The sequence below is a fragment of the Cyprinus carpio genome, chromosome B25, assembly GCF_018340385.1.
Source record: "Cyprinus carpio isolate SPL01 chromosome B25, ASM1834038v1, whole genome shotgun sequence".
NCBI lineage: Eukaryota > Metazoa > Chordata > Actinopteri > Cypriniformes > Cyprinidae > Cyprinus > Cyprinus carpio.
Genome location: NC_056621.1, coordinates 19813966 through 19830242, shown reverse-complemented (window position 1 = coordinate 19830242; position 16277 = coordinate 19813966). Strand labels below are relative to the sequence as shown.

The following is a 16277-nucleotide window of genomic DNA, read 5'->3' as shown; positions in this document are numbered from 1 at the left end:
TGTCCCATTCTTGTCTAATACAGGCTTCTAGTTGCTCAACTGTCTTAGGTCTTCTTTGTCACATCTTCCTCTTTATGATGCACCAAATGTTTTCTATCGGTGAAAGATCTGGACTGCAGGCTGGCCATTTCAGTACCCGGATCCTTCTTCTACGCAGCCATGATGTTGTAATTGATGCAGTATGTGGTCTGGCATTGTCATGTTGGAAAATGCAAGGTCTTCCCTGAAAGAGACGACGTCTGGATGGGAGCATATGTTGTTCTAGAACTTGGATATACCTTTCAGCATTGATGGTGCCTTTCCAGATGGGTAAGCTGCCCATGCCACACACACTCATGCAACCCCATACCATCAGAGATGCAGGCTTCTGAACTGAGCACTGATAACAACTTGGGGTGTCCTTCTCCTCTTTAGTCCGGATGACATGGTGTCCCAGTTTTCCAAAAAGAACTTCAAATTTTGATTCATCTGACCACAGAACAGTTTTTTTTTTCACTTTGCCACAGTCCATTTTAAATGAGCCTTGGCCCAGAGAAAATGCCTGCGGTTCTGGATCATGTTTAGATATGGCTTCTTTTTTGACCTATAGAGTTTTAGCCGGCAACGGCGAATGGCACGGTGGATTGTGTTCACCGACAGTGTTTTCTGGAAGTATTCCTGAGCCCATGTTGTGATTTCCATTACAGTAGCATTCCTGTATGTGATGCAGTGCTATCTAAGGGCCCGAAGATCACGGGCATCCAGTATGGTTTTTTCCGGCCTTGACCCTTACGCACAGAGATTGTTCCAGATTCTCTGAATCTTTGGATGATATTATGCACTGTAGATGATGATAAACTCCTTTCTGATATTGCTCCACTATTTTTCGCCACAGCATTGGGGGAATTGGTGATCCTCTGCCCATCTTGACTGAGAGACACTGCCACTCTGAGAGGCTCTTTTTATACCCAATCATGTTGCCAATTGACCTAATAAGTTGCAAATTCGTCCTCCAGCTGTTCCTTATATGTACATTTAACTTTTCCGGCCTCTTATTGCTACCTGTCCCAACTTTTTTGGAATGTGTAGCTCTCATTAAATCCAAAATGAGCCAATATTTGGCATGACATTTCAAAATGTCTCACTTTCAACATTTGATAAGTTATCTATATTCTATTGTAAATAAAATATAAGTTTATGAGATTTGTAAATTATTCCATTCATTTTTTACTCACAATTTGTACAGTGTCCCAACTTTTTTAGAATCGGGTTTGTAGTTCACATGTTGCAAAGTTACTTATATTTAGTACAATGTCTAAAGTACACTATCGGGAAAAGAAAGTTGTAACTCATATTTCCTGTAAACCTGTTCACTATGGACTAAATATATTAAAACATTGAGACATACAGCTTTGTAAACTGCTTTGTTACAATATGTATTGAGAAAATGCTATACAAATGAACTGGAATCATTACATTTAAGGACTGTATGTGAATAACTATTCCAATTACTTTATGTCTGTATGTTTGTGTGTCATTTTAGTTTGGACCATGGAGAGCCTTTCAGGATCCAGCCAGGACTGCAAAAATGTAGGTTCTTTGTCTGGCACACTCTTGCACATTTTATGAAAACAAACAAAATTATACAACTGTTTTTGTCTCTCTCGGGTTTAGATTTCTGTGATCTCACACTGGATCCAAACACAGCGAACACTCAACTAATTCTGTCTGAGAACGGAGAGGTGAAATATGTGGAGCAGCAGCCGTATCCTGATCATCCAGACAGATTTAAAGATATTCCTCAGGTTCTGTGTCGAGAGAGTCTGACTGGACGTCATTACTGGGAGGTTGAGCGGACTGGCTGGGCTCGTGTAGCAGTGGCCTATAAAACAATCATCAAAGAAGGGACTGTTGGTAAGTTTGGATACAATAACAAGTCCTGGTGTCTCTTCTGCACTATTGATGGATTTGTTGTCTGGCACAACAATGTGAGCAACAACATTCCTGCTCCTTCACCCTCCCCTAAAAGAGTAGGAGTGTATCTGGATTGGCCGGCCGGCACTCTTTGCTTCTACAGCATCTCTGACACGCACACACTCACACACTTACACACATTCAACACCACATTCACTGAACCCCTCTATGCTGGATTTAAGGTTTTTAATTCCTCACTGTCACTGTGTAAGATCACACAACAGACAAACAACTGACTTCTGCCTCCATCCTAATCATGGTCGTAGTTCAGGTCTATTTATGAAGATTTATATGAAGTATAAAATGTATGAATTTAACTACAGAAATAGTTATTCCATGTTGTACGTTAAAATGTTATTAAACATAAATGTGTAAAAATGCTGTTGTATATTCAGTCCCACTTCATACTAGAATTTGACTACTACATATGTAAAAAAAAAAATAATAATAATTGTGTTCATGTTGTATTGCAAAACATGTTTGTTGCTACTAATGTGGAATACGGGTAAGATTAAGGACAGGTTTTGTGATATGGTTTAAGTTTAAGGGTTGGTTAAGGCATAGGGGTAGGGTCAACAATGTAATTACAGATGTAACTTCAAAGAGATATTTCATATTTAAGAGAGCAAACATACATTTGTATTGTACGTCATTCATCTCTACCACATTACTTCCTATACATGTATAACATATAAGTACTGCAATCATTTCAATCATGTTTGTTATTTTTCTGTTTCTGTTTAATCCTAACTGTATGTTATGTGCTGTGTTGCCTTCATAAGTACAGATAAGAGAGAGTCTTGATTTATCATCACAGGATCGTGTTGTAAACCAGTATTTTTTGTTTTGGTATAATAACACTGGTTAAATTTGTGTTGGTCAGACTGCAAATGTCTGACTGAACATAGAAATTAAAAAGATTATTCAACAGACTACTCATTTTTAACATCACTTCATCTCCTGCTTTCTGAACTTCCCTCCCTCTGCATTTGGGCTGATAATTTGTTAAGTGTGGAATTTTGAAATGCAGTGTCACTAAGATCCTTCTGTCTTCTCAGAAGTGAATGTGAAACAAAAGTGAATAAATCAGTTTATCTAGATGTTCCTGTAGTTTGTTCACTGTAAATCTGCAGAGTGTTTACTGTATATCTTATAATGAGCAACTCATCCCATATCTATCCTCGGAGTCCAGTCTGATACAACCCTGATCATGTACTTTCAGTGTGTTAATAAACTGTCATTGTGATTCAGTTCAGTTCAATTCATTTGATGAACATTTTGCATAGAACAGATCCTCCACAGAAGCTCCTCTGACAACTGTTGAATGAGTACAAAACTAATTCTTCACTTAAAACTTTAATATCTCTAGAGGCCTGCGCTCACAGACACCCAAAATCTTCTTTTATTTAATTTTTGTTATTAAAACTAGTTCAAACTAACACACATCCACCTGATAGGCCTACTATACATGGCAGATGACCATAATGTTATATTACAGTTTTTCTCAATCGATTTGATACATTTCTCCAAACTGAGGTAAAAGCTCTCAAAACAGTTAACACAGCAAACTAAACACACTCTTATGCTGGCGAAACTGTTAAGTATTCACTGCACAATGAAACACAGCATTTTATTCTAGTAATGCATTTATTAAAATTCAATATTAACATTGAAACTAAAAGTGTGTTCTCTGTTGATTTTATAACAAATTCATGTTTTTATAAAAAATTAAGTTGATGATAATAAATGTTTTTAATTAAGTTATTTGTTTTTGATTTAGTTTGTATAACAATAAGTTGTCACCCCACACACACAAAAAAAGATATAATGCAAATAAGTACATAAAAATAAAGTGATAAATGTACTGCATTCATTGAATCAATTATCTTATTGATCATGCCTCTCAATTACATCTGGCCAGAGAATTTCATCAACATCACAGAAAATATTTTCACGAGTCATGCATCGTGGGAAAAAATGCCTTGAATGCTGTATCCATCCTTGACATGCTTGTGCCCCAACATCTCCAAAGGCCTCTTCCATCGCTTGAAGAAGACTTACTTGGTTGTAAGGGTTGCGATCATATACTTTCCATCTCCAAGAGGAGAAGAATTCCTCAGTTGGATTCAGGAAAGGAGAATATGGTGGAAGAAACACCATCCTGAATTGTGGATGATTCTCAAACCACTCTTGCACTAGTGCTGAATGGTGGAATTGGACATTGTCCCAAATAACTACAAAATTCCGCACCATGCTCCTGATCACCCTGCAGAAAGAGGATTTCATTAAGGAGGTTTAAAAAAAAAAAAAAATGTAGGAGCCTTGCTGTGTTGTATGGTCCCAAGACAGCATTGTGTGCCACAACACCAGTTGTAGAAATTGCTGCACAGAGAGGGATGTTGCCTCCTCGTTGTCCAGGGACATTGACTGTAGCACGATGGGCAATCACATTTCTCCGTCTTCTCCTTTTTTTTGAAGATTGAAGCCTGCTTCAACAATATACAGGTACTCATAATGAGTTGCACTGCTATCCAACTCCAAGATTATCTAGAGTAAAAAGAACACAAGGTAAAATATAGTAAATTTGTGTTTTACAGTAATGGCATTGATTGCAGTCAGTACTACTGTGAAATTGTTGCTGAAGTTTGAGTTCACACTTTGAAGCAGCAGTATACATAGATATGCCTAAATCTTTTCACATATAGTAGCATGTTAAATCCTTGAAATCAAGCTGACGAGGGAGGTGGTGTCAGGTTTGGGGGATTTGCCTAAAGGTTTGATGTCTGATTAAAAAAAAAAAAAGCACTTCTGAAAGTCCATCTCTCTGCAATGTCTGTAAATTACAGTTAAGTGTGCAGACTATTTTCTTTGGCATGACCAAAGTTCAGCACTCAGAGTTTTGTTTTTAATGTGCTGTCAAGTTAAAAATATTTAGATTTAAAAAGCCTGTTTCAAGATGTTGTGTTGCATTTGATTGATTGTTTCATGATATTTCATGTCACTTCAGAGCATTTGCGCATATCATTTTATAAGACGAGAAATCCAGTAAAGACATCCTGGTTTAAAACTGAGATCAACAATGATTCCTCAGGTATTTGAGAGCTGAGGGCTTCACAGGTGATGTAATCTGTTGATGTGTGTTTGTAGGTTGTCAGGCTGTATGGTGACAGAGGAAGGCTGTAGTTATCTGTCTTCAGCTCTGAGCTCAAACCCCTCACACCTGAGAGAGCTGGATCTGAGCTACAATCACCCAGGACAATCAGGAGTCCAGCTGCTCTCTGACAAACTGAAGGATCAAAACTGCTCACTAAAGATACTCAAGTATGTGGGGTACAAGTTTAGAACCCTTGTCTGCAGCAAGAGCCCAAACTTCACATCTCTGCATGTACTAATTAAATTCCTAAGCTCAAAAAATTTGTCTGTCCACTTCAGACATTCTGCAGACTAAAAGTAACTTTGCAAGTTTGTCAGCTAACAATCATTAGAGTATTAGTAGACTGTCTGCTTAATATCTGCTGCTCCCCAACAGACAATCCACTGACTATAAGTAACTTTGCAAGTACATGTCAGTTTATTCTATTAACACCAACCCTAACCTAACAGTCTACTAATACTCTAATCAGAGTTAGTTCACATGAAGTTGCAAAGTTACTTATATTTAGTACAATGTCTAAAGTACACTATCGAAAAAAAAAAATGTGTAACTCATATTTCCTGTAAACCTGTTCACTATGGACTGAATATATTGAAACACTGAGACATACAGCTCTGTAAACTACTTTGTAACGATATGTATTGAGAAAATGCTATACAAATGAACTGGAATCATTACATTTAAGGATTGTATGTGAATAACTATTCCAATTACTTTATGTATCTATGTTTGTGTGTCATTTTAGTTTGGACCTTTCAGGATCCAACCAGGACTGCAAAAATTTAGGTTCTTTGTCTGGCACACTCTTGCACATTTTATGAAAACAAACAAAATTATAAAACTGTTTTTGTCTCTGTGTTCAGATTTCTGTGATCTCACACTGGATCCAAACACAGCGAGCACTCAACTCATTCTGTCTGAGAACGGAGAGGTGAAATATGTGGATGAGCAGCAGCCGTATCCTGATCATCCAGACAGATTTAAAGATATTCCTCAGGTTCTGTGTCGAGAGAGTCTGACTGGACGTCATTACTGGGAGGTTGAACGGACTGGCTGGGCTCGTGTAGCAGTGGCCTATAAAACAATCAGCAAAGAAGGGACTGTTGGTAAGTTTGGATACAATAACAAGTCCTGGTGTCTCTTCTGCACTATTGATGGATTTGTTGTCTGGCACAACAATCTGAGCAACAGCATTCCTGCTCCTTCACCCTCCTCTAAAAGAGTAGGAGTGTATCTGGACTGGCCGGCCGGCACTCTGTCCTTCTACAGCGTCTCTGACACACACACACTCACACACTTACACACATTCAACACCACATTCACTGAACCTCTCTATGCTGGATTTAAGGTTTTTCATTCCTCACTGTCACTGTGTAAGATCACACAACAGACAAACAACTGACTTCTGCATCTATCTGAGTGATGGTCCTATGTCTGATTAGGAAAAGATTTGATTTATGGAGTACATAATTTATGAATTTAACTGCAAAAATAGTAATTGCGTGTTATACTACGGGGCCATTGAATGCTTGAATCTGATTGGCTGACAAACATTCTGAGGTGTACAATTATTTTCTGGGAAACGCACGACGAATGTAGTTCCAGGCAGCTCTCCTGACCGCATTACAGTTCCATGTCACTTCGCATAGTAAAACTGTAATTACGGAAATTACAGGACTAACAAAAACAATAACATGACAGATGGTTTTCCGAAAGTAAATACACATGACATTTCTCACTAACGAGGAAATAACAACGCTATTAAGAGACGCTGCTGCAGAACACTGTTAAGGGACGCACAGAGGTAGCATAATTCACACAAGAGCTCTCTCTCTCTCTCTCTCTCTCTCTCTCTCTCTCTCTCTCTTTCTCTTTCTCTGTGTGTCTCTGTCTCTCGCTCTCTTTCTAATAACTTCATTAATAACTGCATTAGAATGCTATCAACATCTCAAGCCTCCATTACCAGCTTTAAAATGGCGTTTTGAAACAAGAAAAAGAGGTGTTGGATGAGATGCAGAAGAAATAATCCTACTCACAATAGCGATTTAAGTACAAAAACCAGAGGAATCCCTTTAAATATATCATCTGGTCGATGTCTTGAGGTGTGGTGACCGTAGTATAATTGAATTATACTCCGCTTCGCATCGTGGCCGCATCACCACCTCAGGTGTACATTATTTTTCTAATAACTCAACAGCTCGTCATCAGTTATACCTTACTTAAACATGAATGTGTAAAACTACTATGTATACTCAATCTCTCTTTGTATTAGATGTCTGTAAACTATTATATGTCAAAAAAGTATTTATTGTCTTTATATTACATTGCAAAATATTGTGACTGCTATTGATGTGGAATATGAGTAAGGTTAAGGACAGGTTAAGGGATAGTGATAGAGTCAACAGTGTGATTATAGATGTAACTACAGAAATTAGTAACAGATGTGATATTTATGGTATATAAGAGAGCATATTTAAGAGAGCAAACACACATTTGTATTGTACATCATTCATGCTGTTTCTTTATCTCTACAATATTACTTCCTACCAGAGCCGGCCAAGCCACTAAGCAACCTTTGCAATTGCAAAGGGCCCAATGGCCAGCAGAGGGCCCCCTAGAGTCACTGCTAGCTAGTGAGTGAAAAAAATCATACATCAAAAGTAACATAAAATAAATAAATAAAAAGAAGTGGGCCTACAGCAGTCTTTATCGGGCATTATGATAAGCACAGTTGTTATTTATTTAGTTCTTTATTATGGCGAGTTCCCCGCGAATCTTGACCCTGACTGACCCCTATGATGTCACTCGTCACCTGGTCAGTGTCTGTCAGTCAGTTACTCCGACGTCGACGATGTCTGACATGAAACGAAAATATCTTTCTTGCCATGAAAAACGACAAAAGAAGATGCTGGAAGAAGAGAAGAAGCAAGAAGATAATGGTACGTAAACATGTAGGCTTAATTTTACGAAACCTGTATGGATAATCTGCAGTCTAAAAGTCTTATATTGGGATGCAAACACTTACAGGGGGAGGGTGTTGTGAGGTTTTGCGCTTGTGTTCTCCGACTTCGCGTGCAGCCGTGCATGAGCGCAAAACCTCACAACACCCTCCCCTGTCGGTGATTGGTTGGAACACTATTTGTTTTGGTTTTGAGTGGTTGGTGAAACCAGTTGTTTTTGTGTGCAGATCTCAGAGCCTAGGCTGCCTACAGAGATGCGTTTTTTTGACAGCCTGCTTATGGGGCAAGCAGCTAGCGGATCGTTAGGAAAGATTAGATGAAGGTGATCATTTATGGTTGGGCCTTTTTTGGGCCTGAAATCGCTGATACAACCTTTAAATCAAAATTTTTTTTTTTTTTAGCAAATTACTTTTTTCCAAGGAGACCATGTATGCATGTGTGTGCACACAAATACACAAGTTTGGATTTTAATAGTTCTATTGAAATGTTACCTAATTCTTATTATTGTTACTATTAATCTTGTTTGTGGTGTTTTAGATGTTATTGTTAATTTTGTTTATTTGAAAAATTAGAACATTTAAATATTCTATTTATAATTTATTTTATATAATATTTTATTTAAATGTTATTCTATTTGCTCTATTTCATTTAAATTATATATAGGCTGTTGTTTGTGCCTCTTAAACTCAGGTGTCAATTAAAATTGTTTCTTTGATGGTCAGTGAAAATCACTTTATCAGTCTTTTATTCAGCGAGTTCATCAGTGTGTGTTTGTTGCACTGCACTGCCATTCAGCTCAGTGGTATCATAATTTTCCTGTTAGACATCAAACATGGAACTCAACTCAAGAACTCAAGGTCTTTTATTGTCATTCTGTATATGTTCCCACATAAGAACGAAATACTTACTCAGGACCAGCAGCGTAAAAAAGATAATTAACATACAGCATACATAGAATAATTAAAACATAATTTAATTTGCCTTCACAAGTAAGTATTTCAAGGATTTATTATCACATGATGATGTTGTAAAGCAGTAATTTTTGTTTTGGTATAATAACACTTGTTGAAATTGTGTTGGTCAGACGATGTCTAACTGAGAGTGTAAAACTATTCAATAAACTCTACTGAATATTACCATCACTTTATCTTCTGCTTTCTGAAATCCACCTGCCTCTGTCTGCGTTTGGGCTGACAAAAAAATTTATTTTATGTTGACAAATATAATATGTGTGGAATTTTGAAACGAAGAGTCACTGAGATCCTCTTGTTTTCTCAGAACTGAATGTGAGACAAAAGCGAAAGAACCAGTTTCTCCAGATGTACTATTCCTGCAGTGTGTTCTCTGTAAATCTGCAGTGTTTAAGGTAAATCTGCAGAGTATTTATAGTAAATTTTATAATGAGCAACTCAATCCTTTTCTATCCACAGAGTGCAGTCTGACACGACTCAGATCAAGTACTTTCAGTGTGTTCATTAATAATGAACTGTCAGCTGGATTCAGTGCAGTTTGATGAGGACTTTCACAATATATTGCTCTCCTTTACAGAGATCAGATCGTTGTTAGATGCTCCTCCGACAATTGTTGAATTAGGACAAAAATTAATTCTTCCCTTAAAACTTCAATATTTCTCTGAGGACTTCACTCACAGACAACCAAACTTTTTTCATGTTGTTATTAAATCCGGTTCGAACTAATACACATCTACTTGATACTAAACATAGCAGAGAAGTAGGGGTGTCGCAATATACCGGTATTGACGATAATACATATATACATACATACATACATACTGTAGAACTTGACAGTATTTTCTCTCTTGTTATTTCATAGGAGCTTCAAGGAAGCCAGAGTCTTGTGTCCTGCGTTTATCAGTATGCTTATGTTCGTTGGGTGAAAAAGAAAAACTCAATAAACAAAGAAAAATAATTTGACTGACAACATACATTCATACACAATCTTAATGTTTGACTGTTTGGCAGTACTCTAATGTGATTTTCAGAGTTACATGTTTAGATTTTGAGGTGTTTATTAAGGGTTTGGTGGATTTAAGGTCATTGTCAAAGAAAGTGTTCATGAAGATCAAGTAGATAAACTGATTAATATTTATTTGATATTTAAGGATAAAATGTTAACATATACAATTAAATTTTACTACAATGTTACAATGTTATTTAACTATATAGATATTTTAAAACTATAATTATCTTTTCTTTTCAAAATTCAATTAATATTCACTTATATATTAATTCATATAAATATATTTATTTTGTCTGTTTTGATTCATATTTTCTCTTCTTTTTTTACATTGAGATGGTCAGGGCTCACTCACTGAACCATGAAAACACCTGCAGATGAAGGAAATTATGAACTATTCTGTGTAGTCAAATTCTGATCCTCAAACACTGAAACAGATCACTATTGGTTCTCTGTGTGTTGACTCTGTGTAGTTTTACTGTATCATGAAGCTCCTGTGAGGACGCTGAACATCTGCTGATGGAGATGAGCTGTCTATTCTTTGAAGATAGCTGTCTATTTTTTAAAGCAAGGACCACAATAGAAATAAGTTATTGTGACTTTATTGTGTTATCCTTGACAAGAAGGTTGTAACAGTGAATTGCTACTTTTTGTGTCAAATAATCTCAACTCAACTCAGTCATGAAGTGTTAAACTCACAGCACTGTAAACACTCTCAGAGCACTGCAGCATGTGCTGACGATGTAAAGAAGTGGGCAGGATTTACAACAGATTGAGCTGATACCTATTTAAATGAGTTTCTGATTAAATGAAGAATTTTAATTTTTGTGTGAACAATTCCTTTTTAATGTAAACATAAAATAAATCAGATTTAGGCCTATGGCTGTAGGCTTACGTCTGAATAAAGGGTGATGTAGTATGCAGTTGAATTTGTATTTTGTTGTTGTGTTAAGTTGAATTTTCATTCATATTTTGTGTGTTCAGTCATTAAAACCAGGTTTAAAAACAACTACTTTCAGACTCATCTTTCAGAACATGCATGTTATCAATCAGTTGTGAGTAACTATACACTGTAAAATCCAACAGCTGCTCTAACAAACACTTTTTAGTTAACTACTTAATGTCTCAACTGTACAATCTAGTAATCTGTGCTAGTATCCACACATACTATTCCTTGCTTACTCAGAAAACCTCCGTTTATGATTAATTGATTGGTTTGAGTGCCATTAAAAAAAAAAAAAAATTTGAGATGGGGCCATTCTTAATAGACTTCTCTAGTTGCATTCACTCATTTCCCAAAGTGTCCTTGAATGTTGAATTGTCAATAAAACTGAAAGATTTGAGACAATCACATACCTGTAAGCTGACATCATAAACTGATGTTGATTTTCCTATGCATTGATTTTTTTTTTTATTTTTTTTTTATTTTTTTTTTATTTTTTTCCTGCAGGGGGAGCTGGAGGTGTAAGTCAATGTGCTGAAGCAGGATCTGGAAAAGACATCAAACAAATCTGTGAAACTGCGGCTAAAAACAAACCAGATGAGTCCATACATATTTATAAAATGAGAAACTTAATGAGTTCCTGAAGGAGCATGAGGAGCAGAAGAGAGTCAAAATTCATCAGAACACAGTCATTAGTGCTGACAAACAAACAAACAAAAATCCCTTATTTGCCATATTACATAGCATACACATCCTAAAAACTAGTTTAATTTTAATTCTTACTGTTTGTGTTGAGTTACAAACAACACAACTTCTTTAAGACTCACCTGAGGAGATGATGATGATGATGATGCTCTGCACCACTAGAGGGAGAACAAGATGATAAAGAGACAAGAGTCACCTTTGAGCAGGTGACTAAATGAAAGTAAAAGAAAGGATAATATTTTGAGAGTTTAAATCTATGCCTGGACTTTTAAGTGGCAGCACAGTGCGGTAAGTTCAGAACTTGTTCTTTATGTAACCACATAGATATGTAGAAATAAGTTGGTAATGGTAATTGTGATGGTAAGTTATTGTGAATTTAAAGATATTTTGTTGCCAGAATAATTTTAAACTTTTATACTGTGCTAATTATATTATTTATCAGACAATATCAATAAACCAATGATTGTTGATTCTCTTGCACAAATGAGATGCTTGTTAAAAGTCATGATGTGCGCTTAAGAAAAAATCTAGTTTTTATATTTGTTTTAGCTTACAGTACAAAAAAAGTAGTGCTGAGTTCTGCACTTCATTTGTATCACAGGTACAGTACGACATTATTACTAAACCTACTGCTTTTCTGCTGCAGGTAAATATCAATAATTGTACTGTAACAAACATTAAAAGCTGAATGAACAGTGAGGAATGATTATGTAGCATAGTATAATAACACCTGAAAAAAAAACTCAATATATTTGATATGCATCATTACAGTATTTTTATTGTACTATAACAGTAGGTTAAAAGATCAGGGAAAATTCATGTCATGACCACTTTAAATGGTGATGTGTACCTTGAGTAAATAATTTATTTATTTTTTTCACAAATTACACTAAATAAATAATATATACTACTAAATAATATTATTTTTAAAATGTTTGAACTAATATTTATGAATTATTACATGTTTTCTGTGAATACACACTGCAAATGATGGATGGTAGTTCCTCACACAAGCTGAACTTGAGTTACCTTTGAGATTGGGTTTACCAGGAGTTATGGGCTTTGTTTTAGTTCCAGAATGCACTAAATTGAGTTGATTTGAGTAAAAACTCATTGTGCAGTACATTATCGTTTGTACAATACAAAACTGCATATTTTGCTTAACAGGTGAATATCCAAAGCTACAGACAATAGTCTGCATTTAACTGTGAATCTGTCTATTTAACTTTTTCTTTTTAACTTTATCTTTTATATTGATTTAGTAATCAGTGAGGGATATGTTTACCTTATTTAACCATGTTCCTTTAAAGGAGCAATACAGAAGGGCTTACATCTGCCGTGAGAATATTTAATTAGAATGTGACAATTTTTTGTTTATATATATATATATATATATATATATATATATTATATATATATATATTATTTAGACTAGGAGGGAAGTGCTTTCCAAAATGAGTTCCCGTGAGAAAAGAGAGAATGAAGACACCTCCAGTGACTCCAGGTATGACATCAACACTTTTGCAACTTTTTATCTCTGTAGCTCAGACATTAGAGCATTTCTCTCACAATGCCAAGATCATGGGTTTGATTTCTGTAGGCTTATTCACACTGCACCAACAGATTCTGACCAGCGCTATAAGACATGTTTGTTGGGTTTGTAGGATCAGTGTATTACCCATGTTGAAATATGTTGCTGTGTTCAATCTGTATTTGATGGGTTGCAGAATTTCTGAGAAGTGAAAAAACTTTAATCTGGTGATTGTTTGCATTGGCTGATGTCTGAAAATGCTGTGTCAAATTATCTGAATCTCTATCTGTATTAAGATTAAACTGAATATGTCTTAACTAAATGAATAGCCCATTGTAATGTTGTTCCAGTCATAGTTTGCATTTAGCAAATGCATTTTGTATATTATATAAAATTGTTTATTACTGTTTTCTACAAATTGTCAATAAGTAACTTTTAATAAACAAATACAATAATAATCATTAAAATAGCTTTTAATAATTATAACAATACTGAATGTTAAATAAAAGTAGAAAAAACTAATTAATGGACATTGATTGTCTGTTTATCAAATAGTATAAATGTGTATCTTAATATACAATAATACAGTGTGTGTGTGTGTGTGTGTGTGTGTGTGTGTGTGTTTATATATATACTATGCATACTTGTTTGTCTTTTGCCACTATCAGCAGAAAGAAGGGACTGAGATCAGAATGTACAGCACCCTGCAGCAGTGTGTCTATGAAAAGTACACAATCCTTGCATAGACCCCCTTCATTCAGTAATGGAACAGAGACCTTTGCCCCACAGTTAGTATACATATTTAGCTGCTGATTTATAGCAATTTCATTTAAGAAACCCTAATGAACACTAAATGTTCTCCAAAATATGCAACATATACAATCCACACTGATATTTTTCTGATAATCTTCAGCAGCCTTTGTAATTACTGTAATTGCCATTTTGGCTGTTCTTTCTTTTAATTTCAGCAGTGTGAAGATAGATGATACAATTACATCCCACAATCAGACCCACATCAGGCAGGAAAGACCTGAAGCAGTCCTGCAGAGAGTCAAAGACCAACACAAAACCAGCATGAAGAAGAAGTATGAATGCCTATTTGAGGGAAACAAACTACAAGGAAATGAAACCCTCTTGAACAGAATCTACACACAGCTCTACATCATAGAAGGAGAGAGTGAAGGAGTGAATGAAGAACATGAGGTTTTACAGATGGAGAAAACACCCAGCACACAACACAATCCAATCAGCTGTAATGACATATTTAAACCATTACCTGAAACAGGATGTGAGGAGAAAGAGAAAATCAAAACTGTTCTTACTAAAGGCATCGCTGGAATTGGAAAAACTGTCTCTGTGCAGAAGTTCATTCTGGACTGGGCCGAGGGAAAAGACAATCAGGATGTAGATTTCATGTTTGTGTTTCCATTTCGAGAGCTGAACTTGATCCAAGATCATCAGTACAGTCTTCACAGCCTTCTGCTGGACTTCCATCCTGAGCTTCAAGATCTGGACTCAAAGATTTACGAGGAGTGTAAAGTTGTGTTCATCCTTGATGGTTTTGATGAAAGCAGAATGACACTGATGTTTTCAGATGATGAGAGTGTGTGTGATGTGACTGAGTCTTCATCAGTAGGTGTGTTGATGTCAAACCTCATTAAAGGAGAACTGCTTCCCTCTGCTCTCATCTGGATCACCTCCAGACCAGCAGCAGCCAATCAGATCCCATTCAAATACATTAACCGTGTGACAAAAATTCAGGGATTTAATGACCCTCAAAAAGAGGAATATTTCAGGAAGAGAATCAATGACCGGCATCAAGCCAGCAGAATCATCTCACACATCAGAAGAACAAGAAGCCTCCACATCATGTGCCACATCCCCATCTTCTGCTGGATCTCATCCAATGTTCTTCAGAACCTCCTGAAAGAAGATCTCAATGCAGAAATCCCTCAAACTCTGACTGAAATGTACATCAACTTCCTGCTGATTCAGATTAAGAGAAAGTATGATGAAAGAGATCCAGAGAAACTCCTGAAGTCCAGCAGAGAAGTGATTGTAAAACTTGCTGAAGTGGCTTTCAATCAGCTGATGAAGGGTAATGTGATGTTCTATGAGGAGGACCTGATTGAGAGCGGCATAGACGTCACTGATGCCGCAGTGGTTTCTGAGATTTGCACTCAGATCTTTAAGGAAGAATCTGTGATTCATCAGAGGAAAGTCTACTGCTTCATTCATCTGAGTGTTCAAGAGTTTCTTGCTGCTTTCTATGTGTTTTACTGCTATTTAAGCAGCACAATGAAAGCCCTGAAGGTTTTTGATTTAATGCACAATTTGCATAAAGGTGCAGTAGATAAAGCTTTAGAAAGTAAACATGGACACCTGGATCTGTTCCTGCGGTTCTTGCTGGGCATCTCACTGGAGTCCAATCAGAGACTCTTACGTCATTTGCTGACACACACAGAAAACAGCTCAGAGATCATCAGTAAAACCACACTCTACATAAAAGAGAAGATCAAAGATGAACAAGATGTCTCCACTGAAAGATCCATCAATCTGTTCCTCTGTCTGCTGGAAGTGAAGGATCAGACTCTGTCCAAAGAAATTCAGGAGTTTGTGAAATCAGACAGACACTCAGAGACTAAACTCTCTCCATCTCACTGCTCAGCAATTGCCTACATGCTTCAAATGTCAGAGGAAGTGCTGGATGAGCTGAATCTCAGGAAATACAACACATCAGATGAAGGTAGAAGAAGACTGATACCAGCTGTGATCAACTGCAAAAAAGCTCTGTGAGTGTTTAACCCATGTCTTACAATAAAGAGTCCTTTCTGAATAGAATTTCCAACCCTGTTGAAAAAAAAACAGCATATGCTGGTTAGATATGTTTTAAAGAATGGCTGCTGGTTTGAGCTGGTTTACTTAACCAGCATAGGCTGTTTATTTTCAACAGGGTATTGTTTTGCTTAGTTTTAGAATGTCCCGATCTGTTTAACATAAATTAAGTAGATATTGCAATGCTAATTGTAGAATGAGGTTAAGAATTTAATTATT

At 36.3% G+C, this 16277-nt stretch overlaps 2 protein-coding genes across 7 annotated transcripts in view; both read left to right on the top strand.

Annotated features, from left to right (window-relative positions):
- LOC109061583 (stonustoxin subunit alpha-like) overlaps window positions 1-6608 on the top strand; it is a 9975-nt gene extending 3367 nt beyond the window's left edge. Inside the window, exons 2-3 of one of the 2 annotated variants that reach the window (XM_042752973.1) lie at window positions 1523-1569; window positions 5971-6608. In XM_042752973.1, coding sequence (XP_042608907.1) covers window positions 1523-1569; window positions 5971-6509 — 586 coding nt within the window. In that variant the 3' untranslated portion in view covers window positions 6510-6608. Of the gene's footprint in view, window positions 1-1522; window positions 1570-1653; window positions 2965-5970 lie in introns of those variants that run through there. The other variant, XM_042752974.1, reaches the window with a different exon arrangement.
- LOC109081408 (NLR family CARD domain-containing protein 3-like) overlaps window positions 1-16277 on the top strand; it is a 61690-nt gene that overhangs the window by 10446 nt on the left and 34967 nt on the right. For 2 of the 5 annotated variants that reach the window (XM_042752971.1, XM_042752970.1), the window contains exons 1-5: window positions 11683-11980; window positions 12294-12338; window positions 13123-13196; window positions 13892-14011; window positions 14192-16015. The exons of 1 other annotated variant lie outside the window; for it this stretch is intronic. In XM_042752971.1, the coding sequence (XP_042608905.1) occupies window positions 13147-13196; window positions 13892-14011; window positions 14192-16015 (1994 nt within the window). In that variant the 5' untranslated portion in view covers window positions 11683-11980; window positions 12294-12338; window positions 13123-13146. Of the gene's footprint in view, window positions 1-11682; window positions 11981-12184; window positions 12339-13122; window positions 13197-13891; window positions 14012-14191; window positions 16016-16277 lie in introns of those variants that run through there. 2 more of the 5 variants (XM_042752964.1, XM_042752967.1) reach the window with 2 other exon arrangements.